Here is a 27,298-nt window from a genome sequence, read left to right as displayed (position 1 = left end):
AATTGGTCATAGGATTATGACCTTAGAGACTCAGAGCCAGAAGGAATTTTAGAAGCCACTGAGTTCAAACTCCACTCTCACTTTTACAAATGAGGAAACTGAGGCACAGAAATTACTTGTCCAATATCACCCAATAAATATGACAGTCACATGTGAACGTAGTTCTTGGCCCAGCCATTGTGTTAAAAAATTTGGAACTATACCCCAAAAGTCACCAAAATGTGTACCCTTTGACCCAGCAATGCCACTACCAGGCCTATCTATACCCCCAAAGAGAGAAAAGAAAGAGGGGAAGTACCCATATTTACAAAAACATTGATAGCAACACTTTTTGTTGTAGCCAGAAACAGTTGTGACCATATCAGGACCCTGCTCAAAAATTTTCAATGTCTCCCAAAGGCCTCCGGAATAAAATAGAAACTCTTGTGTTTTGGCATTTAAAGTCGGGTACAATCTGTCTCCAGCCTGTATTTCCAGATAGCTCACATTACTCCCCTTCACATACTCCACATTCCAGCCAAATGACTTTTCCCCAATTCAGCATTCCAGCTCTCATCTCCCAACCTTTGCAAAAGCCATCCAGGGTGCCTGAGAAGCCCTCCCTCCTTACCTTCTTCGATACTTTCAAAGTGTAGCTCAGAGGTCACCTCCCACAAAAAGGCTTTCCTGATCACCCCAGTTTACTTAGTTCTCTCTTCTCCTTCAAATTATCTGGCATTTACTTATCTGCCTACAGGTTGTATCTTCCCATTAAAAAGTAAACTTTCAATGGGCAACTTTCATTTTTGTCTGTTCTTCTGAGGGCCTAGAACAAGGCTTTGAACGTACAAAGGAAGGCTTTGTGAATTGAATCGGATTAGTGTTGGGGCTTTTATACCTCTGTGCATCCCCTCCCCCAACCAGCCTCTCCAATATCCTCCTTGGGAAGCTGGAGTAACAGAAGGACTGGCTGAAGTCATGGCTCTACCTTCAATGCATTACTTAGCCTTGTCTTTTGTCATCGTTCCCAGTTTTCCGGGTGTGAACTGAAACCTGAGTTAGGGTGATTTGCATTTCTCTTATTATTAAGGATCTGAAGCAATCTTGGGTTATGGATAGTTTACACTTCTCCTTTTGAGAACTCTTTGTATATATCCTTTGCCTGCTTATCTATTGAGAAATTCATTCATCGTATTTATATATATACACATGTATATATTTGTCTTTATTCCCTACATTTCATGGGATGCCATATCTTATCTATTAAATCTGATTCAAAGGTTTCTTCTTTCCCCTGCCCCCATGCCCCTGTCAAGGCTCAATTTTCAGTTTCCTTTTTCTCTTTTTTCTTCTTTTCCTTCCTCTTTTCTTTTTCTTTCTTTTTTCCTTTCTTTCCTTTTCTTTCCCTTTCTTTCAGGCTTGAAATAAAGGTGTTACACATAGGTCCTGTCCTTCTCTGATCTACATAGGAGTTTTGACCTTCTCCGTTTTCTAACTTGGGTTTGTTTGCCTCTATTGAGGCAACCTGGCGGTGCCCCTCTTTGCAGGGAATCATGCTGCATGTGCCACACTTTCTTCTTATTCCCAAACAGGCTGAGCCAGATTGACTCAGAATTCCTGAGCTCGAGAGCCATCAGCCTCAGCCTTCCCAGAAGCAGGGATTCTAGACATGTGCCTGCCTTTCTTGTTTTCCCAGCTGCCAGTGTCAAAGGGAGTAGAACCAGAGTAGATAGATCCTAAATCTTACTGGTTTTATTAAACAAAATCACATAATTTCAGAAATGTACAGACAGATCTGGAAAACTACATTCAAGATGAGGGCCTTTGATTTTCTTTTTTCTTCCTTTTTTTTCTTTTGTTTTAAAAAATAAAATGAAAATGAAAACAGCAAATGAAAACAGCTTAGGAAGTCCAATCAGCTTCCAGAGAGCAAACCCAATAATCAGAAGGGAGTGGGACAGCCCCCACAAAAATAAAGAGTGGTTGGAAGCTGCAGGCCCCTTCCTGGTCCCCACTTCTAACAACCCCTAAGGTTGTTCTTTCAAGAAGGAGGGCAAGGGAAGATACCCTTGGGTATCCAAGAGTGATGGTGAACCCAGTCCCAGGTTACCAGGTCTCAACCCCTAGCATAAGGAGAGAGAAATAGCAGGGAAAGGAAGGGGTTCACACAGCTCCAGACCTCAGGACTTCTGGCCATCTCCCCATTCTTGTTTCCCACTCCCTCCAGTCTCCACCCTGAATTGGGCTCATTGCTGGGCCTGAGTCATAGGAGTCGCTGTAGTCTGGGAGGACAATGGTTCCACATTTAGCCAGATTCCATTCTCTGTCCGTAGGATCAGCTCAGGCTTCCGACGCACCTTCTTGGTTCTGTCCACTGTGAGCCGGAACCGAAGTAAAGTCAACGCCACAACCACCTTCATCTCAGACATGGCAAAGCTCTGACCAATGCAATTTCTGTCCAAGGAAAGGTTACAGAAATCTAAGTCATGACCCCCACCTTAAGCCCTACTGGAGGATGTGGGGAAGGGCAAAGAAAGGGCAGGATATAGCAACACTCTCAGTTCTAGACCCTGAAAGAAAGAGAGGAGATGGGGAGAAGTGTGACTAGAATACACCCAACACCAGATGCTGAAGGAAAGACAGGACAGTGGGGACAAGAAGGAGGAATATGAAGAGCATACACCCAGCCATAGGCTCTGCTTAAAGGAAGAAGGGAGAGAAAGTGGCAAGTATATAACCAGCCTCACACCCTGGAAAAAGGGATCCGGGTTGTTCCCTGAGCAAAAGGCCAACTTGGACCTCAGTCTCTGCAGAGATGTCCACGAATTTTCTATGTGTATTCCAGGAATACTATGGACTGATTGAAGACCCCCTACACAGAGCTGCCTGACTCTCAGACCCAGCCCTGGGGATGGAGACTCTTAAGACATCCTGCAGTTTCTAGGGGAAAAAAAGGAGCTACAAGAACCAAGGCTGGTGATAGAGAGGCAAGAGAAAAGGCTACCTGGGTCCTGCTGAGAAGGGAATGTAGGCCAGGGGTGATCTCTGCTGAGGATTCTCAGGGTCAAAGCGATAGGGGTTGAATACCTGTAGGGAATCATAGACAATGCTTGTTAAATGAGGGACCTCCCCAGGGCCCTCCCTCAGTACCCCAGAGAGGTCTGACTAGGGGATATTCTAGCAGAGGCCTACATAGAGAAGGAGCATAGAAACTTGGTTGGTTCATCTATAATTGTCATTCGAGTATGGGGCCACCAATTGCCTGGTAAAGTCTTGTTTGGTGGGACTGGGGAGAAAGAGAGGGGATGGTATGGGCCAAAGAACAAGTAGGTCAGAAGGCAGTTCTAGTCTCACTAGGAGCCAGCTCTAATCTAGCTGGGCTGCAGCACAGAAGGCCCAACCACAAATGACTTGGTCTTCAGTTCCATGTTTCAAGGGCAGCTCCCCAGGGCAGGTAGGGCAGACAGGACTTCCTAGCTCCTATGGGAAAGGGAAGGAGCCAAGCACAGAGAACACATCGTTTCTTTACCTTGGAATCAGGCCAGACAGAAGGGTTGTGGTGGGTCCCATAGATACTGACCAAGCAAATAGTCCCTATATGGAAAGAGGTCAGAATCATTCAGATGGAATGGGATGGGGTACGGAAAGAGACAGGGAGATTTTCAGGAAGCAGCTCCAGTTTGCATTCAACGAGGCTGCCCCACAGAGTGGTGCTCCCCACACTGGGGTGAATCAAGAAATCAACCTGGAACAGTGGAAAGTATTTTGTGGGGGATAGGGTAGAGAGGACAGTGGAGCTAAGGATTTCATTTTAGTTAAATTTAACAAATATTTATGCATGGTGAGGGGGGTCAATGATACAAAGCCTATAGATACAGATATATAGGTATGTGTACATACATATACACACATGCACACACATATGTATTTTATGTATATGTATGCTCAAAAATTTATAGCAACCCTTTGGGGGTAGCAAAGAACTGGAAACAAGGTAGATACTCTTCATGTGGGGAATGGCTAAACAAAGTATGGCATTACATGAATGTAGTGAAATATTATTCCATTATTATAATGAATGTTATTATTCCTTAATAAATGATATTAAGAATTCAGAGAAGCATGGAAGATTTCTATGAACTGATCCAAAGTGATGTAAGCAGAACCAGGAAAACAAGATACAACGACTACAACAATGTAAGTGGAGAGAACAACAAAACAGCAACAATGAAAACAATAAAAGTCAGCAAGTGAATACTGTTCAATTATAAGGACCAGATGTGGATCTAAAGAAGAACTGAGAAAACACACCTGCTTCCCATCTTTGCAGAGGTCGGGGACAATAGGTGCAGCCACTGCACATACCATTCGGACAGTTGATCCATTGGTTGGTTTTACTGAATTACTCTTTACCACCACCCACCTTTTTTTTATTCTTTGCACAAAAGTCAGGGGTGGAGAGGCTCTCTAAATAGGGATAGGGCTGCCTATATGGAGAAGGGGAAGGATATTACTTGAAATTTATGAAGGTATATCATATAATGAAATATAATAAAGCATATAAATAAAACCTTTTAAACAAGTATTTGTGTACCTACTATGTACAAAGATCTGTCCTGGGTGCTAGGAATGCAAAGACAAATGAGAAACATCACAGTTGATGCTTTCCAGAAGTTTATGCTTGGCTAGGGCAATACAAATAAGTAAACAGAAACAGCAGATACTGAGAAAGAAGAGAATATGGACAACTAAGGGTGATCAAGAAATCCTTCTCAGAAGAAAGTAAGAAGACGTCACATGAGCTAAGTCTCAAAGGAAGAAGGAATTCTAAGAAGCCCTGTTGAGGAGGGAGTGCATTCCCGATTCGAGAGATAGCCCTCTGTGGATCACAAAGGCAGGAGAGAGAGTGATGAGTATGGGCACATCTAGTAGGCCATTTGTCTAGAATACAGAATTTGTGTGAAATGTCCAGGACTACTAGGCTGGGGTCAGACTGTTCACGGTCTTAATTGACAAACAGAGGAGTTCATATTTTATTCTACAGGAAATAAGGGACCACTGAAATATAAACAGAAGAAATAGGAAAAAAAATATAGGGAATTTGGGATCGAAGGAATTATTAGCAGCTGAAGGGCTCAGAAAAGGCTTCATGTAAAAAGGAAAGGAGGGATTTTATGAGTCAGAGGTGAATAGGAAAGGCTTGAGAGACTGCAAAGGCAGGAAGAGGAGAGATGGGGTGTTGTGAGTGAGGAACAGAGAGAGGCTAGTATGACTAGACTGAAGGTTCAACAAGAGGGAGTAATGTACAAAGAGGCTGGAAAGATGGTGTAGAACTTTAAAAGCTAAACCAATGAGTTTATATTTTATTCTACAGGCCATAGGGAGCCACTGAAGTTGATTGAATAGGTAGGAACATGGTCAGATCTGTGCTTAAGGAAAATCACTTTGGCAGCAGCGTGGAAGATGGACTGGCATGGGGAGAGAGGAGGGAGAGAGGTCGGTGGGAGGCTATTGCAATGATCAAGGCCACAGGTGATGAAAGCCGGAACTAAGATAGCAACAGCTGTGTGAGAAGAGAGAAGGGATCAGATATGAGAAATGTTATGAATGTGGAAATGACAAGATTTAGCAACTATGTAGGTATGTGGGGTAAGAGAGAATGAGGAGTCTGTGATTAGCGCTAAGGTTATGAGCCTAGGAGATTCAAAAGATGGTGATACCTTTGACAAAAATAGGGAAGCTGGGAGGAAAGGAGGGTCTGAGAGGAAAGGTAATGAGTTTTATTTTGAACATGTCAAATTTGAGATATCTACAGAGCATCCAGCCTGAAATACTTAATACAGTTTGCAATATTAGTAATACAGAGCTGAAGCTCAGAGGAAAGACAGAGCCTGAATATATAGATCTATCACCTACATAAAAATGGTAATAAACCCATGAGGGCTGATGAGATTACCAGGTGAAAGACTGCATAGAGAGAAGAAGAAGGAAGGCAGTAAGAATTTATTAAGTGCCTACTATGTGCACAGCATTGTGCTAAGCACTTTACAAGTTATCTCACTAAATCTTCATAGCAGCCCTGGAAGACAGGTACTATTATTATACCCATTTTACAGTTGAAGAAACCAAAGCAATCACAAAGTTAAATGACTTGCTCAGGGTCACACAGCTAGTATGTCTCTAAGGGCACATTTGAACTCAGATCTTCCTGATTCCAGGCCCAGTGCTCTATCCACTGCGCTACCTAGCTGCCTCTGGAGAAGGTGCAAGACAGAGCCAACGGCAGTACTCACAGTGAGTTTAAAATGTAGATAAACCAGAAAAGGAGACTGAGAAGGTATGGTTACACAAAAACCCAGAAAGGACACTATATCCAGGACACAGCTAATCAACAGTGTTACATGCAGCAGATAGGATGACTAAGAAAGACCATCAGATTTGACAATGAAAAAATCGAGCAAGCATTTGGTGACCAGGAAGGAAAATTAGGTTATGGGGGAGCCATCTACACACAGATAGTAACTGAATTCATGATGGATAAAACAATTATCAAGAGTGAGGATATGGCAAGAAAGGCAAAGAGGGTGTAGGAAAGAACCCTGGGTTTCTTCCCAAGGTTAGGAGACTGGGAATGGATCCAGCAAGGGAGATATAAAGGAACAGACAGTAAGAAGGAGAAGAACCAGGAGAAAGTAGTATCCACTGAAACCTACAGAGTTTTGATAGTGTCAACACGTGCTGAGGTCAAGAGGAATGATGTCCAAAATGATCATTGGGTCTGGCAATTAAGAGATTTCCATTAACTTTGAAAAGAGTAGTTCTTACTTCAGTGATGAAGTCAGAAAACAGATTACAAGAGGATGAGAAATGAGTGAGGGTGGAGAATAAGTGTAGAAATCTTATTCTAGGGGCTTTGTTGTGAATGAGAGGAATGCTATCAGATTGAGGAAATGGTCAGGTCCTTGAAGACATAAGTCTTCAGAGGCATGGAGGAGGCCTCTGCATTATAGGCATTAGGGAATAAATCATTATATAGGGAAAATTTCAAGATTAGAGAGGGGAAACAAGGGGAGATGATTAAGGAGCAAACTCTCTGAGGGGAAAGGAGGGCATCAAGTAGTAGAGAAATTAGCCTTGACAGAGAGAAAACCCATCTCTTCATCAGAGACAAAGATGAGAACAAAAACCCGAGTATGAATCCCAGCTCTGTCGCTGATTTCCTATGTGATCTTAGACCTAACTTCTCAAAGTCTCATCTTCCTCATCTATAAAATGAGGGGGGTGGACTAGATGATCCCTAAGGTCACTTTCAGCTCTAAATCTATGCTCCACCATCTACTGCTCAGAATGCCAGCCTCCTCTCTAATTCTTGAAATCCTTTTCTTTCAAGACACAGCTTAGGCACCACCTTCACAATGAAGCCTCCCAGATTCCTCCTCAACCCCCAGGTGAAAACAAATTTCTCCTAGCACTTAACCTGTTTCACTACGCTGCCCATATCATCACTTCTATTTCATCATTCACCACAACCAAAAAAAAGGGTTTTTTTAAATGAAAAAACAGTCCCTGACCTCAAGAAGGGGTCGTAGAAAGTTGGAGATGACTGTACAACAATTAATGAGACCAAAGGTCTCATTAAGTTCCTCCAAACTCATGAATTCTAAGTCAGCAGGTTCAGTCAATCACTCTTTGCTCTGACAGAAAAAAATCACTTCCCCTTTCTGTGTCTCAATTTCTTCATTTATAAAATACAGAGCAATGGATGAGATGACTTTTAAGGTCCCTTCCAGCTACAGCATTTTGTGAATTTACTCTTCTCCCAGGTTATGCAATGAGTAGATCACAGAGCCACACTTACTTGAGTACATGTTGTATCCCACATATTAGTGAGAGGGAAGGGGAGACAGCATGTAAAGAGAAAAGTATATCTCGTGCTTATTTTGGAAAGATGGAGAGAGCACTAATAATAAGGAAATGGATGGTACAGAGAGGCTGATTTCTATTTGATAGGAGGAAAAATATTCTAACTGTAATGTCCAAAAGAAAAATGGTGTACCAGCAGTTCCCTATCACTGAAGGTCTTTAAGCAAAGGCTGAAGTTCACTGTTTGCAGAGGGTGTTGTAGTGATTAATGCTGCTCAGGTGTCAGGTTATGAGATCAAGGGCAACTAGATGGTGCAGTGGGTAGAGTGCTGAGCTTGGAATGAGGAGCACTCATCTTCCTGAGTTCAAATCTGTCCTCAGACACTTACTAGCTATGTGAACCTGGGGAGGTCACCTAACCCTGTTTGCCTCAATTTTCTCACCTGTGAAATCAGTAGGAGGAGGAAATGGCAAACCATCCCAGTATCTTTGCCAAGAAAACCCCAAAATTGGGTCACAGAAAGTCAGACATGACTGTAGAACAACTAATGAGACCAAAGGTCTCATTAAGTTCCTCCAAACTCATGAATTCTAAGTCAGCAGGTTCAGTCAATCACTCCTTGCTCTGATATAACATACAGCTTTGAAAAAATTCACTTCCCTTTTCTGTGCCTCAATTTTTTCGTTTATAAAATGGAGGGCAGTAGATAAGATGACTTTGAAGGCCCCTTCCAGATATAGCATTTTGTGAATTTTACTCTTCTTCCAGGTTATGCAATGGATCGATCACGGAGCCACACTTATTTGAGTACATGCCATACCCCACATATCAGATTATAAGATCCTTGAGGGCAAATACTCTTGCTATTTTCATCTTTGTATCTCCCAAGGACAAGCACAGAGCCTTTTATAAGATAAGTATGCAATAAATAGCTGTTGTATTGACATGCACTCTCTCCCTGGAGTCCCAGCTTCCTCATTTCCTAGGATATAAATTCAGAAGGGATCTCAGAGGCCATTTATTCCAACCTCTCATCTTATAGATGAGGAAATGGATGCCCAAAGAAAAATGACCTTGCCTAAGGCCACACAGACAGTGTGTGCTAGAGTTGGAATTCTGACCTAGGTCCTGCTGATTTTCTCTTCAAAATGTCTCTTGTATCCATCCTTTCTTCTCCAACCTCATGGCCCCTCTCCTAGCCCAGACTCCCAGCATACTCTATTTTGGCCCCTGCAATCTGTCTCTACAGGCAGTCCAACACATCTTCCTGAAATAACTCTAATGTTGTTATTCCCTTGCTCCAAAATCTTCAGTGATTCCCCGTTGCCTGTCACAGAAGGTACAGACTCCAGGTTTGTATTCAAGATCTATGATATGATACTTCACTACTTACCCATGGGTATCATCTACCACTTGACCGTCCACACTAGGCAGCCTGGTCTCATTGACTCCTGCCCGTGCCATCCTCTTTTCCATGTCTGACCATGCTATTCCTCTTGCCCAAGATGCCTTTCCTGATCTTCACTATCCAAATTCTTGCCATTTGCAGGGTCAACTCAGCCCACTTCCTCCATGAAGCCCCAGCCTTGCCTCATCGTAGGGCCTCTGCTCTCCCTCTTCATTCTACTGAATCTACTGATCTAAGGTCACCAGTAACCACTTAATCACTAAGTCCAGTGGCCTTGTTTTAGGCCTCATCTCTTGACCTTTGATACTCTTGTTTCTTCTCATACCTTTCTTTTTCCCTCTCAGTCTCCATCTTCTTCTCAACTCCTCAATGTGAGTGTTTATCAAGGGCCTTCTCCTCCACTCTTCACCCCTTATAGGTCTTCCATGCCCACTTGGGCAGGTCCAGGGCCATATTTATCCCACTTATGTCCTCTACTTCAGAGGAAATCTATCTCACATGTAGGACTTTTATACCTTTTCCTTATCCACCCTCTGAGCTTCAATAAACTTAGCCCATCTACTCATCTCCATTATTTATATTATACTCTATAAAAGTAGTCAAATAACCTCCCTTCAATTCCTCCATCATGCCACTGCCAGAATAGTCTTCCTTACAAAGAGTTATAGTCATGACCCTCCTCTCCTCCAGATCTCCACTCGTCTCCCTATTACCACATGGTGATAGTTTAAACTCTTGTGTCTGCCATTCATGATTCCCAATAGACTGGTGCCCCATTACTTTTACATCCTTTTCTCCTATTACTCACCTCCAAACACTTTATTTTTGAGCCAAACTGAACAACTCTGCCCCATTCCATGCATCTTCTGTACTCTCCTACCTTTGTGTCTTTGCTTAAGTTCTCCTAATCCTAGAATGCCCTCACCTTTCTCTCTTTTACTGTTAACCCGTTCTATCAATCCTTCAAACTCCCACTCAAATGTCATCTCCTCCAAGAAGTCTTCCCTGATTCTCTTCTCCCCAAATGTTAACACCTTCTCCCTCAGACTTTACATGACACTTTTAGAATTCTCTAGTGTCCTTATATAATATTGTATATTATGGTTTATATTTAAGGGTTTTATCCCTTACTAAACTGTAAGTCCTATTACAACTTGAACAATGTCTTTTCTAATTTTTTCTGCACACAGTAGATACTTTAATAATGTTTGTTGGATTAAATAGAACTCCAAGTGGCACCTATTATCCAAAGTCTATTTGGGCATTTATCCCATCTAACCATGAATGGTTCTTTACCTATTTCCTGTGTGCCTGGCCTGCCCACAGGGTACCATAAGGACTATATAATTCTAGGCCTGACTGGGCAGAGAGTAAGCCCTCACAACAGCTGGACTTCAATGGGATCCCTGAGGAGTCTCCTTCCCGGGGCTCAGGTTGGCACCTTTGGGGATGATGCGTCCATCAGGCAGCTTGATGTCCTCAGTGCAGCGGCGTGAAATGAGGGTGACAGGAGGGAAGATGCGAAGGCTCTCCTTGATGCACATAGTGATGAAGGGCATCTGGGCCAGATCATCCCTGGGGAGAAGCCAAGCCTCTGACCTTTTGCCTCAGGCCTCCCAGCCAAGTATTAGAGACCTCAGCACCAGCCCTGTCACTGACTCAAGGTGTGACTACAGTGTCTCCATCTCTGGGGTCCATTCCAGTTTTAATAGCTCTGATGGGCACCTGTCACTCCCCACCCCCATCCCACACTGGCTTAGTGTCCCTCCCTCCCTCCCCTCATCACATCACTGCTATACTGACTCAGGCCCCAGGGCCACATTCTCCCACTCAAGACCTTCACTTCCCTAGGATTCTAGACTCACCCAGCCTCACCCTAGAACAAGGTTTCATCACTCACCCTTCTCAACCCTCTGAGCTCAGACAACCTCGGCCCACCCACTCCTTCCTTTCAGTGACTATTGTCAAGCAACTTCACTTCCCTCCCAGGCTGACTGGTGTGCCATCTCTCCACACCCACCACCCCACCCCCCAATACCAGAGGAAAATTCCAGGAGAGGTTCCAGGGGCAACATTAGGAATGACTTTCCATTCCACCTACTGCCTCAGCTGGTTACTCCACTTGCAAAGGCTCATGGGGCTGGTAAGTCTATAGTCACATAGGGCCTCCCCAGTGTGATCCCTTCCTAGTGGGTGTGTCAGGTTAAGAGAAGAAACGCAGGAAAGCATCTAACACTCACCACTCAATCTCTTCTGTCTCTCTCCCTTTCATAATCTCCTGGATCTCCTCTCGGCACTTCTCCTGGTATTCAGGGTGTCGGGCCAAGTTAAATAACGCCCAAGAGAGGCCACTGGATGTGGTGTCATGTCCTATGAGAGTTGAGAAGGGAGGGGAGAGGAGAAAAGGAAGAAAAAGGTCATGTGAAGAAGAACATCTCTACCCCTTTTCCATGGATACCAATGGCATCCATATCCAACACCAGGGCTTCCAGAAGGGTGGGTGAGACACACAGCCTTAAAACTCCTGTCCAATCTGCTTCCTGGATACCCTTTCTCTTGTAAAAGTGAATGAAAAGAGGCTGACACCAAGATAAGTTACCTAATCCAACAGCGGTAATAAGAGTACGGAACTACCTAATTAGAAAACAAGGCCAAGCGTTGAGTCATTGTTCAAGGATGACTTTGACTTCATGCCACTTCTCTGTAGCAACCCTCACTCATCACCCCTCTCTCTTCCGTCTATGCCTTTCTTCCCTTTCCCTTCCCTTTCCTTCCTATACCCCTTCTCACTCTCCTACTCACCACTAGCTGGTTACATCCCCGTGGGCAAGTTGCACTTGACCTAAGATACACCCCCAATGAAATAGGGATCCATGGGAGTCCCAGTATGAGTGCAATAGGGATAGCCAAATTAGGTTTGAATCTGGGCACTGATGTCTACCAGCCAGTCGGTCTTTGGCAAGTCATAGGATCACAGGATCATCTCTCTGAACCTCTCAGCCTCAGTTTCCTCATCTGTAAAATGGGGAGAACAATCTTGCTACCTGACCTAAAGGGGCTGCTGTAAAGAAAATAATCATAACAGTTCACATCTATATAGCACTTCTCTGGGGAGCTTTGCAAAGCATTCTTACATGCTTATTTGATCCTCACAACCACTGTGAGAGACAGGTGTTATAACTGTAAAAGATGAAGAAAAAGACTCAGATTTCCCCAAGGCTGAACAGGTAAGAAGCATCTGTGGCAGGATTAGAACCCAGGTCTTCCTACCTCCAAGTCCAGTATTCTATCTACTGAATCACACTGCCTCTCAGAGTCCAAAGTACACTACAGACCTTAAATAGGATAGACATGTAAGCTATTAGTATTTTTAATGTGGAAAAGTTTAGATATCCTGGAAAAGTAGCACATTATGCATCCAAGTATTCTTAGGGAAAAAACAGACACAATTTGTTGTTGTTGTATTCATTCGTCATTTTCAAAGAGGACCATGACGTCAGAGAAATGATGACATGACTTATACTTGACTTTGTTTTGAGTGAGGGAGGGCCATGCAAGGTCACCTGCCTCACTTTCTCCTCCTGAGCCATCTGGATCCAGCGACCAGATATTCATCAGGATGACTGGAGACAGCCCAGGATGCAATGGGAGACCTTGGCCTTTCAAGCTAAGGACTTTTCAGGTACTCACTTAAAGTGAGGTAATGTCCATTCAATGAATAGGCCTCTTTAAGAAATAGTCAGGGAATGGCCCCTTTAAATAGAAAAGAATAAATAAATACATAAAACAAGCCCTGCAGGGGCAGGAGACTCAGGACCCTCAGAGTTGTTGTTTCAAAGTTACTATTGACATTCACTCTAAGCACTTAGAGAAGCACCACTTCTCATGGCCAGAGGCTAGCCCAGAAAGACCTTGGAATACCCCAAATTGAACCTGCAACCCATGAAACCCCTGAATTCTTAGCTAATCTGTCCTGAACAGAAAGCCTCACTGTCTTCCAACCTTAGGCTCAAACAAATTCTCAAACTGGGGTCAAATATCTGTCTGAGGTCTGCCCATCCCTCTGACCTAGGAACTCTGTTTGAGGATCAAACACAACTGGGTTCTGTGAACCTCTTCTTCCTCCTTGACGTTGCCAATCTCAACTCTCTTCCTGGGGTCCTCACCCTCGAACATGAAGGTATCTGCTTCTGCTCGGATGTCCTCATCTGACAGCTGCTTCCCATCTTCATCCTAGAAGGGGTACCAGTTGTGACTGATTGGCCCCACCTCTGCCCAAGAGAGGCAAAGGCCATTCCAGGAGCAGACACCTGGCCACCCTCCAGGGCCACCCTCCAGAACCACCCTCCAACTCCCAGGGAAGGGAGAACTGGAGGGAGCACTCACTACCCAATGCTAGTCAAGGAACAGCAGAGAAGAAGGAAGGGAAGGTAGGAATCAACCCACAAGCAATTGTTCAGAGCCACCATGTATCAGGCCATAAGCAAAAACAAAGGCAAAATAGCCCTTGACTTCAAGCAGATCAGATTCTAATGGGGGACAATATGTACATACATAGGACAAAAATAAAAGGGAAGGAGAAGTAGTGTGAAAGGAGAGCAAGAAGTGGGAGAAAAGGAAGAAAGGGGAACAGAAGAGAGAGAAGAGGGGAGGGGAGGGAAAGACAGAGGAGGAGAGGAAGAAAAGGGGAGAAGAGGCATGAAGGGAGGAGAGGAAGAAGAAAGAGGACTTGCTAGGCGATTGTTTGTGTCTGTGCTTCGTTCTCGAAGAGGACCATGACATCAAGATGATGACGTAACTTGCAGCTGACTTTGATTTGAGTGAGAGAGGACTGTGCAAGGTCACCAACCTCACCTTCTTCTCCTGAGCCAGATATTGAGTGAGAGATGGTTCAGAGAAATGCCATAAAGTCAAAGTTAGGCTTTGACCATGACTCTAGGCCCTTCTTCACCCTACCCTGGGCCTTTCTTGCTCACCTTGGCCAGCAACAGCACATCAATGAAGTCCAAGGTCTTGCCCTGCTTGGATTTGAGCCAGGCCTCTGGCCCTTGCTTGTTTAGGGTCTGTCGCCTCTCCTGTATGACTTCAGTAGTGAAGTGGTGCACAGTGTCACAAGCCTCCTTAAAGCGCCGCCCATCTGCTGTCCGGTAGTAGATGAAGTCTAGATGGTGGTGGATACGATACTGACGCTTCACTACCAGGGCACTCAGCTCAATAATGGCTGTGATATAGTCACTCATCTTCCTGCAAGGCAGAGGAAGCATAAGGTTACAAATGGATAAGAGCAGCCTCAAGTATGAGGAGCAAAATGAGCTAAGCTCTTCCAGCCTGGTCATTCTGCCCTGTGAATTAGAACCATGGAATATAGAATGTCAGAGCCAGGAGGGCCCTTAGAACATGGAATGTCAAAGCTAAGAAAGTCCTTAAAACATGGAATGACAGAATGTCAGAGCTGGGAGGGACCAGTAGGGAAGAGTTGAACTAGATGACTTCTAAGATCCCTTCCTGCTCTAGGGTCATATATGATCTTATTTTCCTTCTTTCTTGCAGGGCCGGGGGCAGGCAGGAGGGTAGGAGGAGTACAAGGGTGGAAAGAGCAATCATGCACTCACATCCTCACATCTAAGGGGATCCCTAAAGAGGTAGAATAAGCTTCAGGTTGCTGATGGTTTCCTTCTCCCCACCAGTCCCCATTCCCAGTCATCAAGGGGCCCCCCCGACCTAGGACAGTTGAGACCAGACACTAACTAACTACTCACTCCTGGCAGTCACTGTTATAGCTGAAAACACATTTCTGCAAGCTGTCCAAAGTCATGAGACTGATGTGCTCAAACATGTCCAGGGAGACCATGGCTCCAGCACCCAGACGATTCCACTTGGCCTGTCCAAGAGAAAGGGAATATCATAAGTAAGGGATGGTATGCCTCCTGCCAACAACAGTGCCCAAGCCCAGTGCAGCATGCCAAAGCACTTCAGTAGCCACTGAGACCCAAAAAGGGTACAAGAGAGGGCAGAAAGAAGAGTTCTGGAGGAGGGGAATCACAGATTCATAGATTTAGAACTGGAAGGAAACTTAAAAAGAAATCATCAGGTTCACCACCATCGCCCCCTCCATTTTACAGAGCAGGAAACTTAGGCCTAGAGATGAGAAATGACTACCCAAAGTTGCGCAGGTAGAAGGGAGAGAGTCAGCATTCAAAGATATGTCCTCAGGCTTCAAATCTAACACTCCACTGCTCCTAGAGAACAAGAAGAAAGCTCACGTGCATGATGTCTGTACTTTGGTTGTAGATTTTCATGTAGGGCTTAAGGATATCAAAGTGAAAAGCCGGGGTCAACAGGCGCCGGTGCCGGCTCCATTTATCTCCTTTGCTTAGCAGCAGCCCATCCCCTGGTAAGAGAGCCAGTGATGGAAACAGAGCAGTGTCCAGCAATTTAGTGCCCCTAAGGGGCACCTGCCACCATCTTGAGTCAGGAACATGTCAATATATCTGTCCCTCCCCTAAAACCCATTATTGTCTGACCCAATCTCCTTCTCCTGAGTCAGAGGCCTAAATCTGCCCCTACTCACCCAGCCAGGGGGTCAGGAAGCCATAGAAGAGCTTGTCCTTTGGAGCAATAGCAGCTGTGGGGAAAAAATAAGGATTCCGTCACAGGTCTGTGATCACAGTCTGGTGGCTTCCAAGTGGCCCATCTTCATTGGACATGTGGCCCCTGACAGTTCTACTTAGCTAGGTTCCCCCTCCTTGAAAGCAGTCTCTGTTTCCACCTCTGTTTCCTCTTGACTTCCTCAATCTCCACTCATCCAATCCTTCTTCCCAACAACAGCAAAAAAAATCCATTCCCTTAAATTCAAGCTGATAGTTTGACTCATTCCCAGCAAATCTTAAGATTCAGCTGAATTTTCAGATCCCAAGGTAGAATGGATAGAACTTCAAGTCAAACGTTATATGTCAATTCTATCAACGGAGTGGATACAACAGTGAACAGTGATTATTAAAATTCTGTTGTATCGTTTTAGTCATGTTTTTCTGATGAGAAAAATAGCATTTTCATTTTAAATAAAATAATGCAACTCAGTCTTTGGCGGAGAAAAAATGTACCATTTTAGGAGACATAGTGTTTTGTTTTTTCAAAGGAAGGTAAGATGTTTCAGGTTTCCATTTAAAGCTTGCAATAACTGACAGGAACCCTACAGGGTTGCTTCCTCTTCCTTCATGGTAACATTAAATGTGTCTTTAGTCTGGCCCAAGAACATGAGGTCACCAGCAATAAACAATAATGGGCAGATTCAGAAAAGTTATTTGGAATCATGCCCCCAAAGTTACTAAACCTCTGACCCAGAGATACCACAAGTAGACCAATACCCCCAAAGAGATCAAAGAAAGAGAAAAAATGCCCTATATGTACCAAAATAGTTATGGTGACTCTTTAAATATTTTATATTTATAGCAGCTCCTTTGTGGTGGCAAAGAAGTAGAACCTAAGGGGATGCTCATTGACTGGGGAATGATTAGATGAATTATGATCTATAAATATAATGGAACATGGGCAGTTTCAGAGAAAACTGAAAAGACTTGTATGAACTAATGCAGAATGAAAGGGGCAGAACCAGGAGACTAATTAAGTAAGATGGCATTTGTAAAATGCTTGGCAAAACCTGTATAAATACTAGCTATTATTATACGCCAGGTACTGTGCTAGATGCTGGAAGTATAAGTCTAAAGAAAGAAAGAATCTCTATTAAAAGGAAACTTATACTCTAGTGGATAAGATCATAAGGGGAGAAAGATACATATATGATATGTACATGCACATTTACATGTATATATTATACATAATGTATATTATCTATGCAATAAACATAGTACAGAGTGCTAAATCTATGATACTGTGACCTCTCCAAGACTCAGTTTACCCATCTATAAAAGAAGAATTATGTGTATTTTATATGCACAAATACACCCACATACTAGCAAGTGAATCAGAAAAGACTTCATGCAGGAAGGACCTGCATCTTGAAGGAAGGAAACTCCTAAGAGGGAGAGGTAACAAGGTGACTCATTACAGGTATGAGGAATGGCCAGTGCAAAGGCATGGAGATAAAAAAAGAGGGTTCATGTGTGAGAAACAGAGAAAAGGCAAATTCGACTGAATGGCAAAGTGTTGGGGAGCAAAGTCCAATGAGACTGAAGAGGTAGGTTGGGGCCAGATTGTAAAGGCCTTTAAAAGCAAAACAGATCCTAGAGCAATAGAAAAATGTTATAGTTGACTGAATAAAGGAATCACCTGTTTACATCCATGCTTAAAGAAAATTACTTTTTATAGCAGGATGTGGGATAGACTGGGGAGCTAAGTTGTACAGTGGATAGAGCACTGGGCCTGAAATCAGGAAGACTCACCTTCCTGAGTTCAAATCAGGCCTAAGACACTTACTAGCTATGCGACCCTGGGCAAGTCACTTAACCCTGTTTGCCTCAGTTTCCTCATCTGTAAAATGAACTGGAGAAGGAAATGGCAAACCACTCCAATATCTCTGTCAAGAAAACCCCAAATGGGGTCAAGAAGAGTTGGACCTTATTGAACAACAATGGGATGGACTGGAGTGGCGAGACTCTTGAGGTGAGGAGACCAGGTAAGAAGCTGTAGCCTGTGTGAGAGGTGAGGAGGACCTGAACTAGGCTGGCAGCTGTAAAAGTAGAAAGAAGGCATCAGATGTAAGAGATAGTGTGGAAGTAGAAATGGCAAGATTTTTCGAACCCAAATATAGGACTTTGTATTTATCCCTATTCAGTTTCATTCCAAGTTTCAAAATTCTCACCTCTCTGCTCTAGAACCCTGAGTTGCTCAGAGACATGGAACCCAGATTTCCAGTATACAACTTTATCTCTGAGACTTTCCTTCTTGACTCTTGTCATCTATGGTAGCTATCTCTCCCAGCATTGTCATCTGCAGATGTGATGAGCGTGACCTCTAAGCCTGGGGTTCACCATTTGTTTGGTTTCATGAACCCCTTTGGCAGTCTGGTGAAGCATAAGATTCCTTCTAAGAATATTTTATTGCCTATATTCTATAAGTGAAGTCAATGCCAAACTTCAGTTAGAGGTTAGTGAAAATAAAAATATTATTTTTTCTCCCATACAAGTTTACAGACATCTTGAAAGCTATATCTGTAGACCTTGTGGTCTATAGATTAAAAATTGCCTTCATGAAAGTCATTGATGAAAATGTTAATTAGAACAGGACCAAACATAGGTCCTAACATAAGTCACTAAAGACTTCTTTTCAAATACAGGGCTATGATACTTCCTGCTGCCATATGTACATCTGTATACGTATATGGTCCAAAGGACCTAAGGACAATCCCAGATGATAACAATACACCAAAAAAATCAGAACAGAGCTAGAGAAGACTTCCCCAATGCCTTGAGAAAATAGAACTTGTCTTGGAGATAATGTGAACCCAGTTCCTGTTTGACTAGTGTCTGTCCCTGGAGCCAGCTAGGACCTGAGCTGAGCATTTGGAGGGTGGAGCTCTAACTGGATGGCCCTACAACAGGCCCAAGGCACTGTGCACAAAAGCCTCGGGACAGGACACCCAGCCTTCATTTCTGTTCCCAGTGCTGATTCACTGGGACCTTAAGCAGGCCCACCCAGCAGATCTCTCTGGTCCTGGATTTCTCCATCAGTTTGAGAATATACTCATCCCAACACACCCAGTGCCACTGAGTCAACAGTGAGGCAAAAATAGTAAAAAGACCCAAGCCTTCAGTTGAAAGAAGTAGTGAATATAGAGAAGCAACGTTTTGTCCATAGGAGGTGCTTAATAATTGCTTGTTAAGCCCAGTTCTAGCTCTGGAAGTAACTTAGTCTGTGACCTTGGACAAGGCATATCATCTCTCTGAGTCTCATCTATGGAATGAAGATAGAATTCATTCCCAGCTGCTCTCAGGAGCCTGTTGTGAGGATCTGATGGGAAATAGTCCCAACTTGTATTCATCTGTTGCTTTCAGATTTGCAAAATGCTTTTCTCAAAACAACCTCACTATAGGGGATAATCTCAGCATTTTTTTAGTTCCAAGTTGGAGATGAGAAAAATGAGGCACTGAAAAAACTAAATGACTTGGAATAGCTCCCTAGCCAATAAGTGTCTGAGGAAGGATTTCAATTCAGCCTCCTTCTACTATGTGCACTCATATTTTGTGGAGATGAAGAGGAGGGGAGGAGAACCTGAAGTTTGTTAACAGGTACTCAAAATTAGGATTATAGATGGCTGGAGCCAGAAAGGACCACAAAATATAGCATATTGAAGCTGAGAAGGTCCCTAGAACAGAAAATGTCAGGGCTAAGAGGGTGCCTAGAACCTAAAACGTTAACATTGGGAGAGCCCTTAGGACATACAATGTCAGATTTGGAGGGCCCTTAGAACACGGAATGTTAGTTAGAGCTGGGAGAGGCCTTAGAACTAAAATGGATTTTAGAATACACAGTGTCAGAGCGGAAATCGATCAGCAGTATTTATTAACTAGGCCTTGGGCATTAAGTTAGATGTCCTGGATCCAAACAGAAAGAATGAAACAATCCTTCCTCTCCACAAACTGGCATTCTAATGGGAAGGGGCATAAAAACAATGTCCGGACAGGCTTGAAAGCCAGCATTGGTCCACTATGCACACTCCTCTCATAGAATGCCAGAGCCAGAAGGAATGTTCAAACACAAAAAAAAAAACCCATAATGTCAGGACCAAGAGGAGCCTTAGAACATAGAGTCTTAGGGGGGCCCTTAGGATACAGATTCTCAAAGCTAGAAGAGAGAGAACCTAATCCCATTACCAGCCATTTTACAGATAAGAATCCAAAGTTTCAAGAAGGTTAATTTGACCCAAAGTCACAGAACTAATAAAGAGTGGTGTTCTCCTTACTTCTAGCCCACAGTACCCCACTTTTTCTCCTATAGCTAGGGAATGGGGGTGCAGCTAGACTAGAATGAAGCAAGAGAAGTACAATATAAACACAAAATAATTTCTAAGAAAGAAGTAGCACTACCAGGAAAAGTCTCTCAAAGGAGATAGCCCTTGAGCTGATACTTGAAGGGATCTAGTTCCTCCTAAATGTGGGATTCTTAATCTATGAAATAGGAAGCAAATGAGTGGACTGCTCATTGGCCCCAGGGAAGGGGGAAGGGAGTTTCTTCTCAACAATGTGACTGAACAATATGGGACACAAAACAACCATCTTGGGCAATAGATCTCCATTGAGACATTTCCTGTGGCTTGGCCCAGAACTTCTAGTAGGTGGAGAGGCCCTAGGAACAGAGCCCCTGGAACTCAAGAGTCTACTCTGCCAGCAGAGTTCAAGATCAACCAACTTGACAATGGAGACTTCCCTGACATTTGTATGTTCATTATAAAGTAGGGAGGGGGTGGAGGAAAGAGATAAAGGGATGACTGGAAGAGGGGGGCAGAATATAGAGATTCCAGGCCTTTGGGAGGAGGAGGCACTGGGCAATGTGGCAATACTGACTCCTCTCCTCCCCAGCCACAAAATTATCTTCAATGAGTCATATCAGATTCTCAAGCATAAAGTGAGCCAGAACCTTGAAATACATCCTAGAAGTCCAATTCACACTCTGTTAAGATGCCCAGCTACTCCCTTAGAACAACCAAGAGAAAACACAGGCCCATTAATACACTTCATGGGATGACAGATGAAGACCTGGGAAAAGGTTCAAATCCTAGTTCCAGTCCTTACTAGTGTGACTCAATGCCTGTGTCTTCATCTCTAGCAGGAAGATACCCTCTAAGAGCACTAAATCTATGATCCTACAACTTCTCTGAGACTCAATTTCCCCATTTGTAAAATTGGGATAATCAGACTCATGCTACCTATCTTCACAGGATTGCCATGGGGAAAGCACTTGGGAAAATGTAAAGTACTAGAGGAAGGGTCTTTAACCCAGGATATGTGGATAGATTTCAGGGGATCCATGAACTTAGATGGAGAAAAAAATATATATTTCTTTTTTTATTTTTAATTTATGGAATAAAACAAACATTTCTATAACATAGTACAATTAAAAAAAGATATTTACACATGAGACTGCTCATCTATTCTGCACAACTTGCTGTTCCTTCCAAATATATGTCAGAATTAAGGTGTAAATTTCTTTTTTTTTCTTCCCTCCCTCTCAACCCCCACCCTAGCGATGGCTACCAATAGATCAGTTGGGGAATAACTGAACAAGTGGTAGTATGGGACTGTGATGGAATACTACCATGCTATAAGAAATGATGAACTCGATGATTTTAGAAAAACATGGAAAGACTCGCACTAAATAAAGAAGATGAAATGAGCAGAATCAAGAGAAAATTGTATACAGTAACAGCAATATTAAATTATATCGTTATATTAAATATAATTGTTTATTAATATTAAATATAACAGGACATATTAATTTTATTAAATAGCATATGTTTAATATTAATTATTAATATAATATTACATATTGAGTTATTAAATATTAATACTTAACATTAAATATAAAGGACATATGAAGAAAGATGCTATCTGCATCCAGAGAAAGAACTGATAGAGGTACAGAATAATTTTACATTATATATACATATGTGTGTGTGTATGTATAAAATTGGTTCCCTTTGTGACGCTTTGTGTTTTATTTTACACAATTAAAGACATTATTCTGAGAAGGAGTCCGTAAACTTCATTGGACTCACTGCCAAAGGGTTCATGATGCAGAAAAGGTGAAGAAAATCTGTGCTAGAGAAATGTGGGCTTGTCATAGAAAGTATAAAGGGAAGAAACAGCAAATCTGGAGAATGAAGAGAGCAGGACCTGCTGGCCCTGGGTCTCTTGCTGGGAGGGGGCTGTTGCACTCACCTGAAGCTCCCAGGAGTGGTTTGATGTAGTCAGGGTGCACCAGGACCAGCAAGGGCAGAACGGGCCCTACCCAGACAAGCACAACATGGTGCATTTTGTTGAGGATCTGCATTTCGTCTCGGAGGCCCGTCTCATTGGGCAGGAACTGCAATCAATCACACAGATAGCCACCAGCTCCCCCAGGCCTCAGGACTCAGGGGAGTGGGGTTAACTCCAGCTTTCCCTTCCCATCCCCCCCTCACCCCTTACCCCATCTCATCAGAAAAGCCTGAAATTTGGACCAGACCTTGGGAGGACATCCAATCCAAACTTCCACCCAGCTCTGTACATATGATCATCTAGTTTTTCAAGGCACCAAGGTGGCCTGTTGGATAGAGTGGGCCTGGAGTCAGGAAGTCTCGAGTTCAAATCCAGCCTCAGACATTTACTAGCCATGTGACCCTAGAGAAGTCACTTGTTTGCCTCAGTTTCCTCAATTATAAAATGAAGGTAATAACAGCACCTACCTTACAAGGTTGTTGTGAGGACCAAATGAGGTAATATTTGTAAAGCGCTTAGCACAGTGAATGGTACATAGTAGGTGCTTAATAAATACTTGTTTCCTTCCTTCCTACCTTCCTTGAATATTTCCAGGAATGGGGGCTCACGACAGAACCATGGCAACTAGTTGAAATTTAGAACTGGGAAGGACCTTAAAGATTGTCTATGACAAAGGTTCCCAAATTTATTTGGCCTATGGAGGTAGGTAGGCCCTTTTAAAAAAAAAAAATTACTCATCACCCTCCGAAAATCTACTTTTTTTAAGTCTTTAATAGTTGGTTGGGTTTTTTTTTTCATTTACATCATTTCAAAAAATACATAAAATATTTTAAAATGATGCATCTTAAATTTAATAATTTGCTGTAAATTTGTTTTTCCTGCATTGAAATTTTGCATCATATAACTGCATAGTATGTATTATAAACAAGTCATTTCACACACATATTCCTGCTAATGCATGCTAATGCATTCCCAACAATGTGAGACACACTGCCTTGCCAACACTTGCTTGTTAAGACCTCGCTAGGTAGATTTGACCACTAATTGGCTATAACTTGCATTTTGTGTGTTTATTTGAAAAACAATGTAATCGCTAGATTTTAACTGTATTACACAACAGATGAAATACGTATGAATGATTTTTCAAATTTTTTTTCTCTTCTCTTTCCTTAAGCTTCCCCTGCTCCCTTATTTTTATTCAACACCCCTCAAATGCACCTGAGACTTCCCTGGATCATTCCAGCACCGCCCCCGGGGGCGGTTTCACTCACTTATATCTAGGAAGGCCTCTCAGGCAACTCATTTAATGGTTTGGTTAATTTAACCATTAATTTAACCATTTAACCTCAACTGTGGTTGATAATTTAAAACCAAATCTGAAGTCAGAGCATCTGGGTGCCATCTCATCTGGGCTCCATACTACCTGTGTGACTTTGCTTGCTTCCCTTTTCTGAACTTCCTTATCTATAAAATCAGGGTCACTGGACAAATTGTTTGCTCAGGTCCCCTTCAGGCCTAAATCTTCCCAGTAACTTTCACCCATTGGGGCTACAGAATAAAAGTTTATCCCCTCTTCCATATGACAATGCTGTAAATATTTTAGGAGAGGTCTCATGTCCCCTCCCCAATTCCCAGGTTAAACCATCCCCAAGTCCTTCTCATCGGTTCCCTGTACACAGAGAATCTTTGATTTTGTCAGTTTCAGAAATTCCTAGTATGAGACTTCCCTCCACAATACAGATTACAACCACCTAGTAGAAAAGGAAAGTTATCTGGAGTACATGCCCTGGATTCACAAGTAGTAAGCAACAAAAGTGAAACTTGAACCCAGCTCTTCCTGACTCTATCCTCTATACCACCTGCCTTTCATGTTTGTATTTACTGAGCATCTGCAGTCTTCCACCATGATAATGCCAAAGCTAAATAGAAGTTTATTGAATTGAGTATTTACAGACTTCCCAACAGGGTCGCCCTCTTCTGAGGACTCATGCCTAGAGGACATTCCTCTCTCACCTCCCCCCCTTAGAGGTCATAGAGGACATAATTTCCTTCAAAGCTCAACCATCATCTATTTTGTATATATTTGTAATATACCCATTGTCTCTCATAACTAGAGTCTAAGTTTCTTTAGAGTAGGAAATGTTTTGTTTTTGTTTTTGTATTCCTAATGTCTAGCACAGTTTCTTGCACATAGTAGGTACTTAGTAAATATTTGTCTGATGATTGGGGCTTTTTACTAAAATGTAACATCCAGAACTGAACATACTATTTAAGACTTCACCAGCACAGAATACTAACTAGGGTGGTCGACCCAAACCCCCTATGATTTACTTGCCACTCCAGCTGGCAAAGACCTTTCCCCTCTTGACTTCACATCAGGCTTTGGCCATGCTTCTTTTATGTATTTATCAAATGTTACACATACTTCAAGGACCATGAATTTATCCACATGACTCCATCCCTATACAAATACACACAGCAGTCTCTCCATGTCTTAAGGCAAAAATGCAAACTCAAATGGAAATGGGGCCAGTAAATCACACAGAAAACTTCCTACGGTGCATATTGACTTACACTACTACATATTAACAGTATTTATGCTTTATTATCTTTTTTATTTATTTTGTTAAATATTTCCCAATTAAATTTCAATCTGACTTCTGCCAAAGGAAGAGAAGAGCTCATGCTGCATGTTTGACAACTGTGCCTTAAGGGACATGAGTCACTGGAGTTATCATCATGTAGATAGCTTCCTAGTGAGAACCTGCTCTGAATTCAGCTCATCCTGTTCTCAGATGATTGATATACAGTACATCTCCCTGCCCATCCTCAAAGGCTTGCTACCTAGGGAGAACCTACCAGCATCTGATCTCTGCTGACCTAAGTCGAGAGCACAATGTCCCCTCCATGCCCAGATGAGGCATCAGAATCAGATTTCAGGAAACTTCTACCCTGTGCTATTTTGTATTATACATACACACACACACACACAAGCACATATATGTCCTGTCCCCCTGCTAGAATGTAAGTTCCATGAGAGCAGGATCCATGCAAGAGTTTGGAGGCATAGGACTTTAATCCAAATCTGGGTTCTGCCACTTACTCCCTGTGTGACTTTAAGCAAGTCACTTAACCTTCTGACTCGCAGTTTTCTTGTCTGAAAAATAAATGGATCAGAATATAGGACCTCTAAAAAGGGTTGTTATTCTGTGATCTTATCAAGCAAACATTGTATGCCCCCAACATGATGTATTAAATAGAGTACTGGGCCTGGAGGCAGGAAGAGCTGAATTCAAATCCAGTCTCAGACACTTAGTAGCAATGTGAGCCTGAACAAGTCACTTAACCTCTGTCTGCCTCAGTTTCCTCATCTGTAAAAAGACACATGCCTCCCAGGGTTGTTGTGAGGATCAAATGAGATGATATTCGTAAAGCATTATGATGGACCTATAGTAGGTACTTAATAAAAACTTGCTCCCTTCCCCCAGCCTCTAATACAGTGTTCTGTATAATTATAGGCACTTATTTAATGTTTCTCAAATTGAATTAATACTCAAATATTCAAACAGATCTGTGCGCTCATCAGTTCTGGATACAGGTCACAACCCTTCCATGGCTGCCTGTCCTGTGAAATTCTGACCTAAAATCTGGCCACAGGAGAGCCACCAAATGTGCTGAAGATATTCCTTCCTTTCTCTTGACGTTGTAAGGATGCCATTGGAGCACTCTAACTTTCTACCCACCCTCCTCTGCCTTTGCCATGTGGCCAGCCCATGTCTCTTCCTCTCTCCTAACTCCTTGTTAATGTCCTTTACTCCAGTTCTCTGGAGTTCCTCATTGCTCTCACTTGGCATGTGCCCTTCCTCTGCCCTCTGGGTGATGCCCATCTTAAGTATTTCAGGACAGAGGTATCCCACATCTTACTGTCATAGAGCAATATTGTCAGTAGGTTAGACTGGAAATAGAGGCCTTTAATTTTTGTAACCTGGGGATCTAGCCTGGGTATTTGCATGATGTTCTCCATGTTCATGAAGAGAATGGCTATACAAAGCTCTAGAGTTTGAAGTTCTAGGGATGTGTGAAGGTTGACACTTGTGAGAACTTGGGAAAAGAGAGTTGCTTTTTCCTGACTTCTAAAGGCACAAGCTGTCTGAGGTCTTCTTCAAGGAAAGGACCCTGGAGGAAGAGAAAGACCTAGCAGCACACCTTGGGCATCTCCCTATTTCCAGCTTTCCACATTAGAGATTTTGAAGAATTTCCCCTTGAATGAGATTGGGGACTCTCACTTGAGCTAAAATATCTCAACTGCAGGAAAGTCCATTCACTCTATGCATTGTCTGGTATATTCTAATCCATATAACTTCTCTGGTTTCTGTTTGCTATTGTCTTTGACAAATGGGTTTATCCTTTATTATTCTTTTGATATTGTGCAGCTATCATTTGGTGGGAGGTGTGTCAAGCTGTTGGATATAGCTTGAGGAACTCCTTTCTAGTTAAGAGATGGAAATCAAGAAAGTGGTGTGAAGCTAAACATTATTTTCCCTGGTTTAGCAATATTTAAGGAGGCAGACAGATATAATTCTAATCCCATAAACCCTCTCTGAGAAGGGCAGAAAACTTTCAATCTCCTGCATCCATGCATCCTTAAGGCTGCATCATTTTTTTTCTTGCTTTATATTTTTCCCCTTAAAAATATTTTATTTTTTCCAGTTACATGTAATGATAGTTTTCAACATTCATTTTTATAAGATTTTGAGTTCCAAATTTTTCTCCCTACCCAAGACAGCAAGCAATCTGATGTAGGTTATACATGTACAATCATGTTAAACATATTTCCACATTAGTCATATTGTGAAAGAAGAATCAGAACAAAAGGGAAAAACCACGAGACAGTTAAAAACAAAAGTGAAAATAATCTGCTTCCATCTGCATTCAGACTCCACAGTTCTTTCTTTGGATATAGATAGCATTTTCCAACATGAGTCTTTTGGAATTGTCTTGGATCGCTGTATTGTACAGCTGCACTTTTGACAAATTCATGTGAACGTACACACAAGCTACACGCAGGACCTTTCCTCTCCAATTACAACAACAACAAAAACAAAAAAATCC

At 42.7% G+C, this 27,298-nt stretch overlaps 1 protein-coding gene across 3 annotated transcripts in view; it reads right to left on the bottom strand.

Moving 5' to 3' along the window:
- Positions 1–1,709: 1,709 nt before the first annotated feature.
- LOC140499582 (ultra-long-chain fatty acid omega-hydroxylase) overlaps positions 1,710–27,298 on the bottom strand; it is a 52,485-nt gene continuing 26,896 nt past the window's right edge. For all 3 annotated transcript variants that reach the window (XM_072601193.1, XM_072601195.1, XM_072601194.1), the window contains 11 exons: positions 22,148–22,292; positions 15,823–15,876; positions 15,515–15,642; positions 15,011–15,132; positions 14,228–14,495; positions 13,418–13,484; positions 11,492–11,621; positions 10,693–10,826; positions 3,509–3,573; positions 2,984–3,066; positions 1,710–2,433 (listed from right to left, as the gene is read on the bottom strand). In XM_072601193.1, coding sequence (XP_072457294.1) covers positions 2,226–2,433; positions 2,984–3,066; positions 3,509–3,573; positions 10,693–10,826; positions 11,492–11,621; positions 13,418–13,484; positions 14,228–14,495; positions 15,011–15,132; positions 15,515–15,642; positions 15,823–15,876; positions 22,148–22,292 — 1,404 coding nt within the window. In that variant the 3' untranslated portion in view covers positions 1,710–2,225. The remainder of the gene's footprint in view (positions 2,434–2,983; positions 3,067–3,508; positions 3,574–10,692; positions 10,827–11,491; positions 11,622–13,417; positions 13,485–14,227; positions 14,496–15,010; positions 15,133–15,514; positions 15,643–15,822; positions 15,877–22,147; positions 22,293–27,298) is intronic.

This window comes from Notamacropus eugenii, chromosome 4 (assembly GCF_028372415.1).
Source record: "Notamacropus eugenii isolate mMacEug1 chromosome 4, mMacEug1.pri_v2, whole genome shotgun sequence".
Classification (NCBI taxonomy): domain Eukaryota; kingdom Metazoa; phylum Chordata; class Mammalia; order Diprotodontia; family Macropodidae; genus Notamacropus; species Notamacropus eugenii.
The sequence above is the reverse complement of the archived record's forward strand: the minus strand, read 5'-3'. Positions and strand labels throughout refer to the sequence as shown.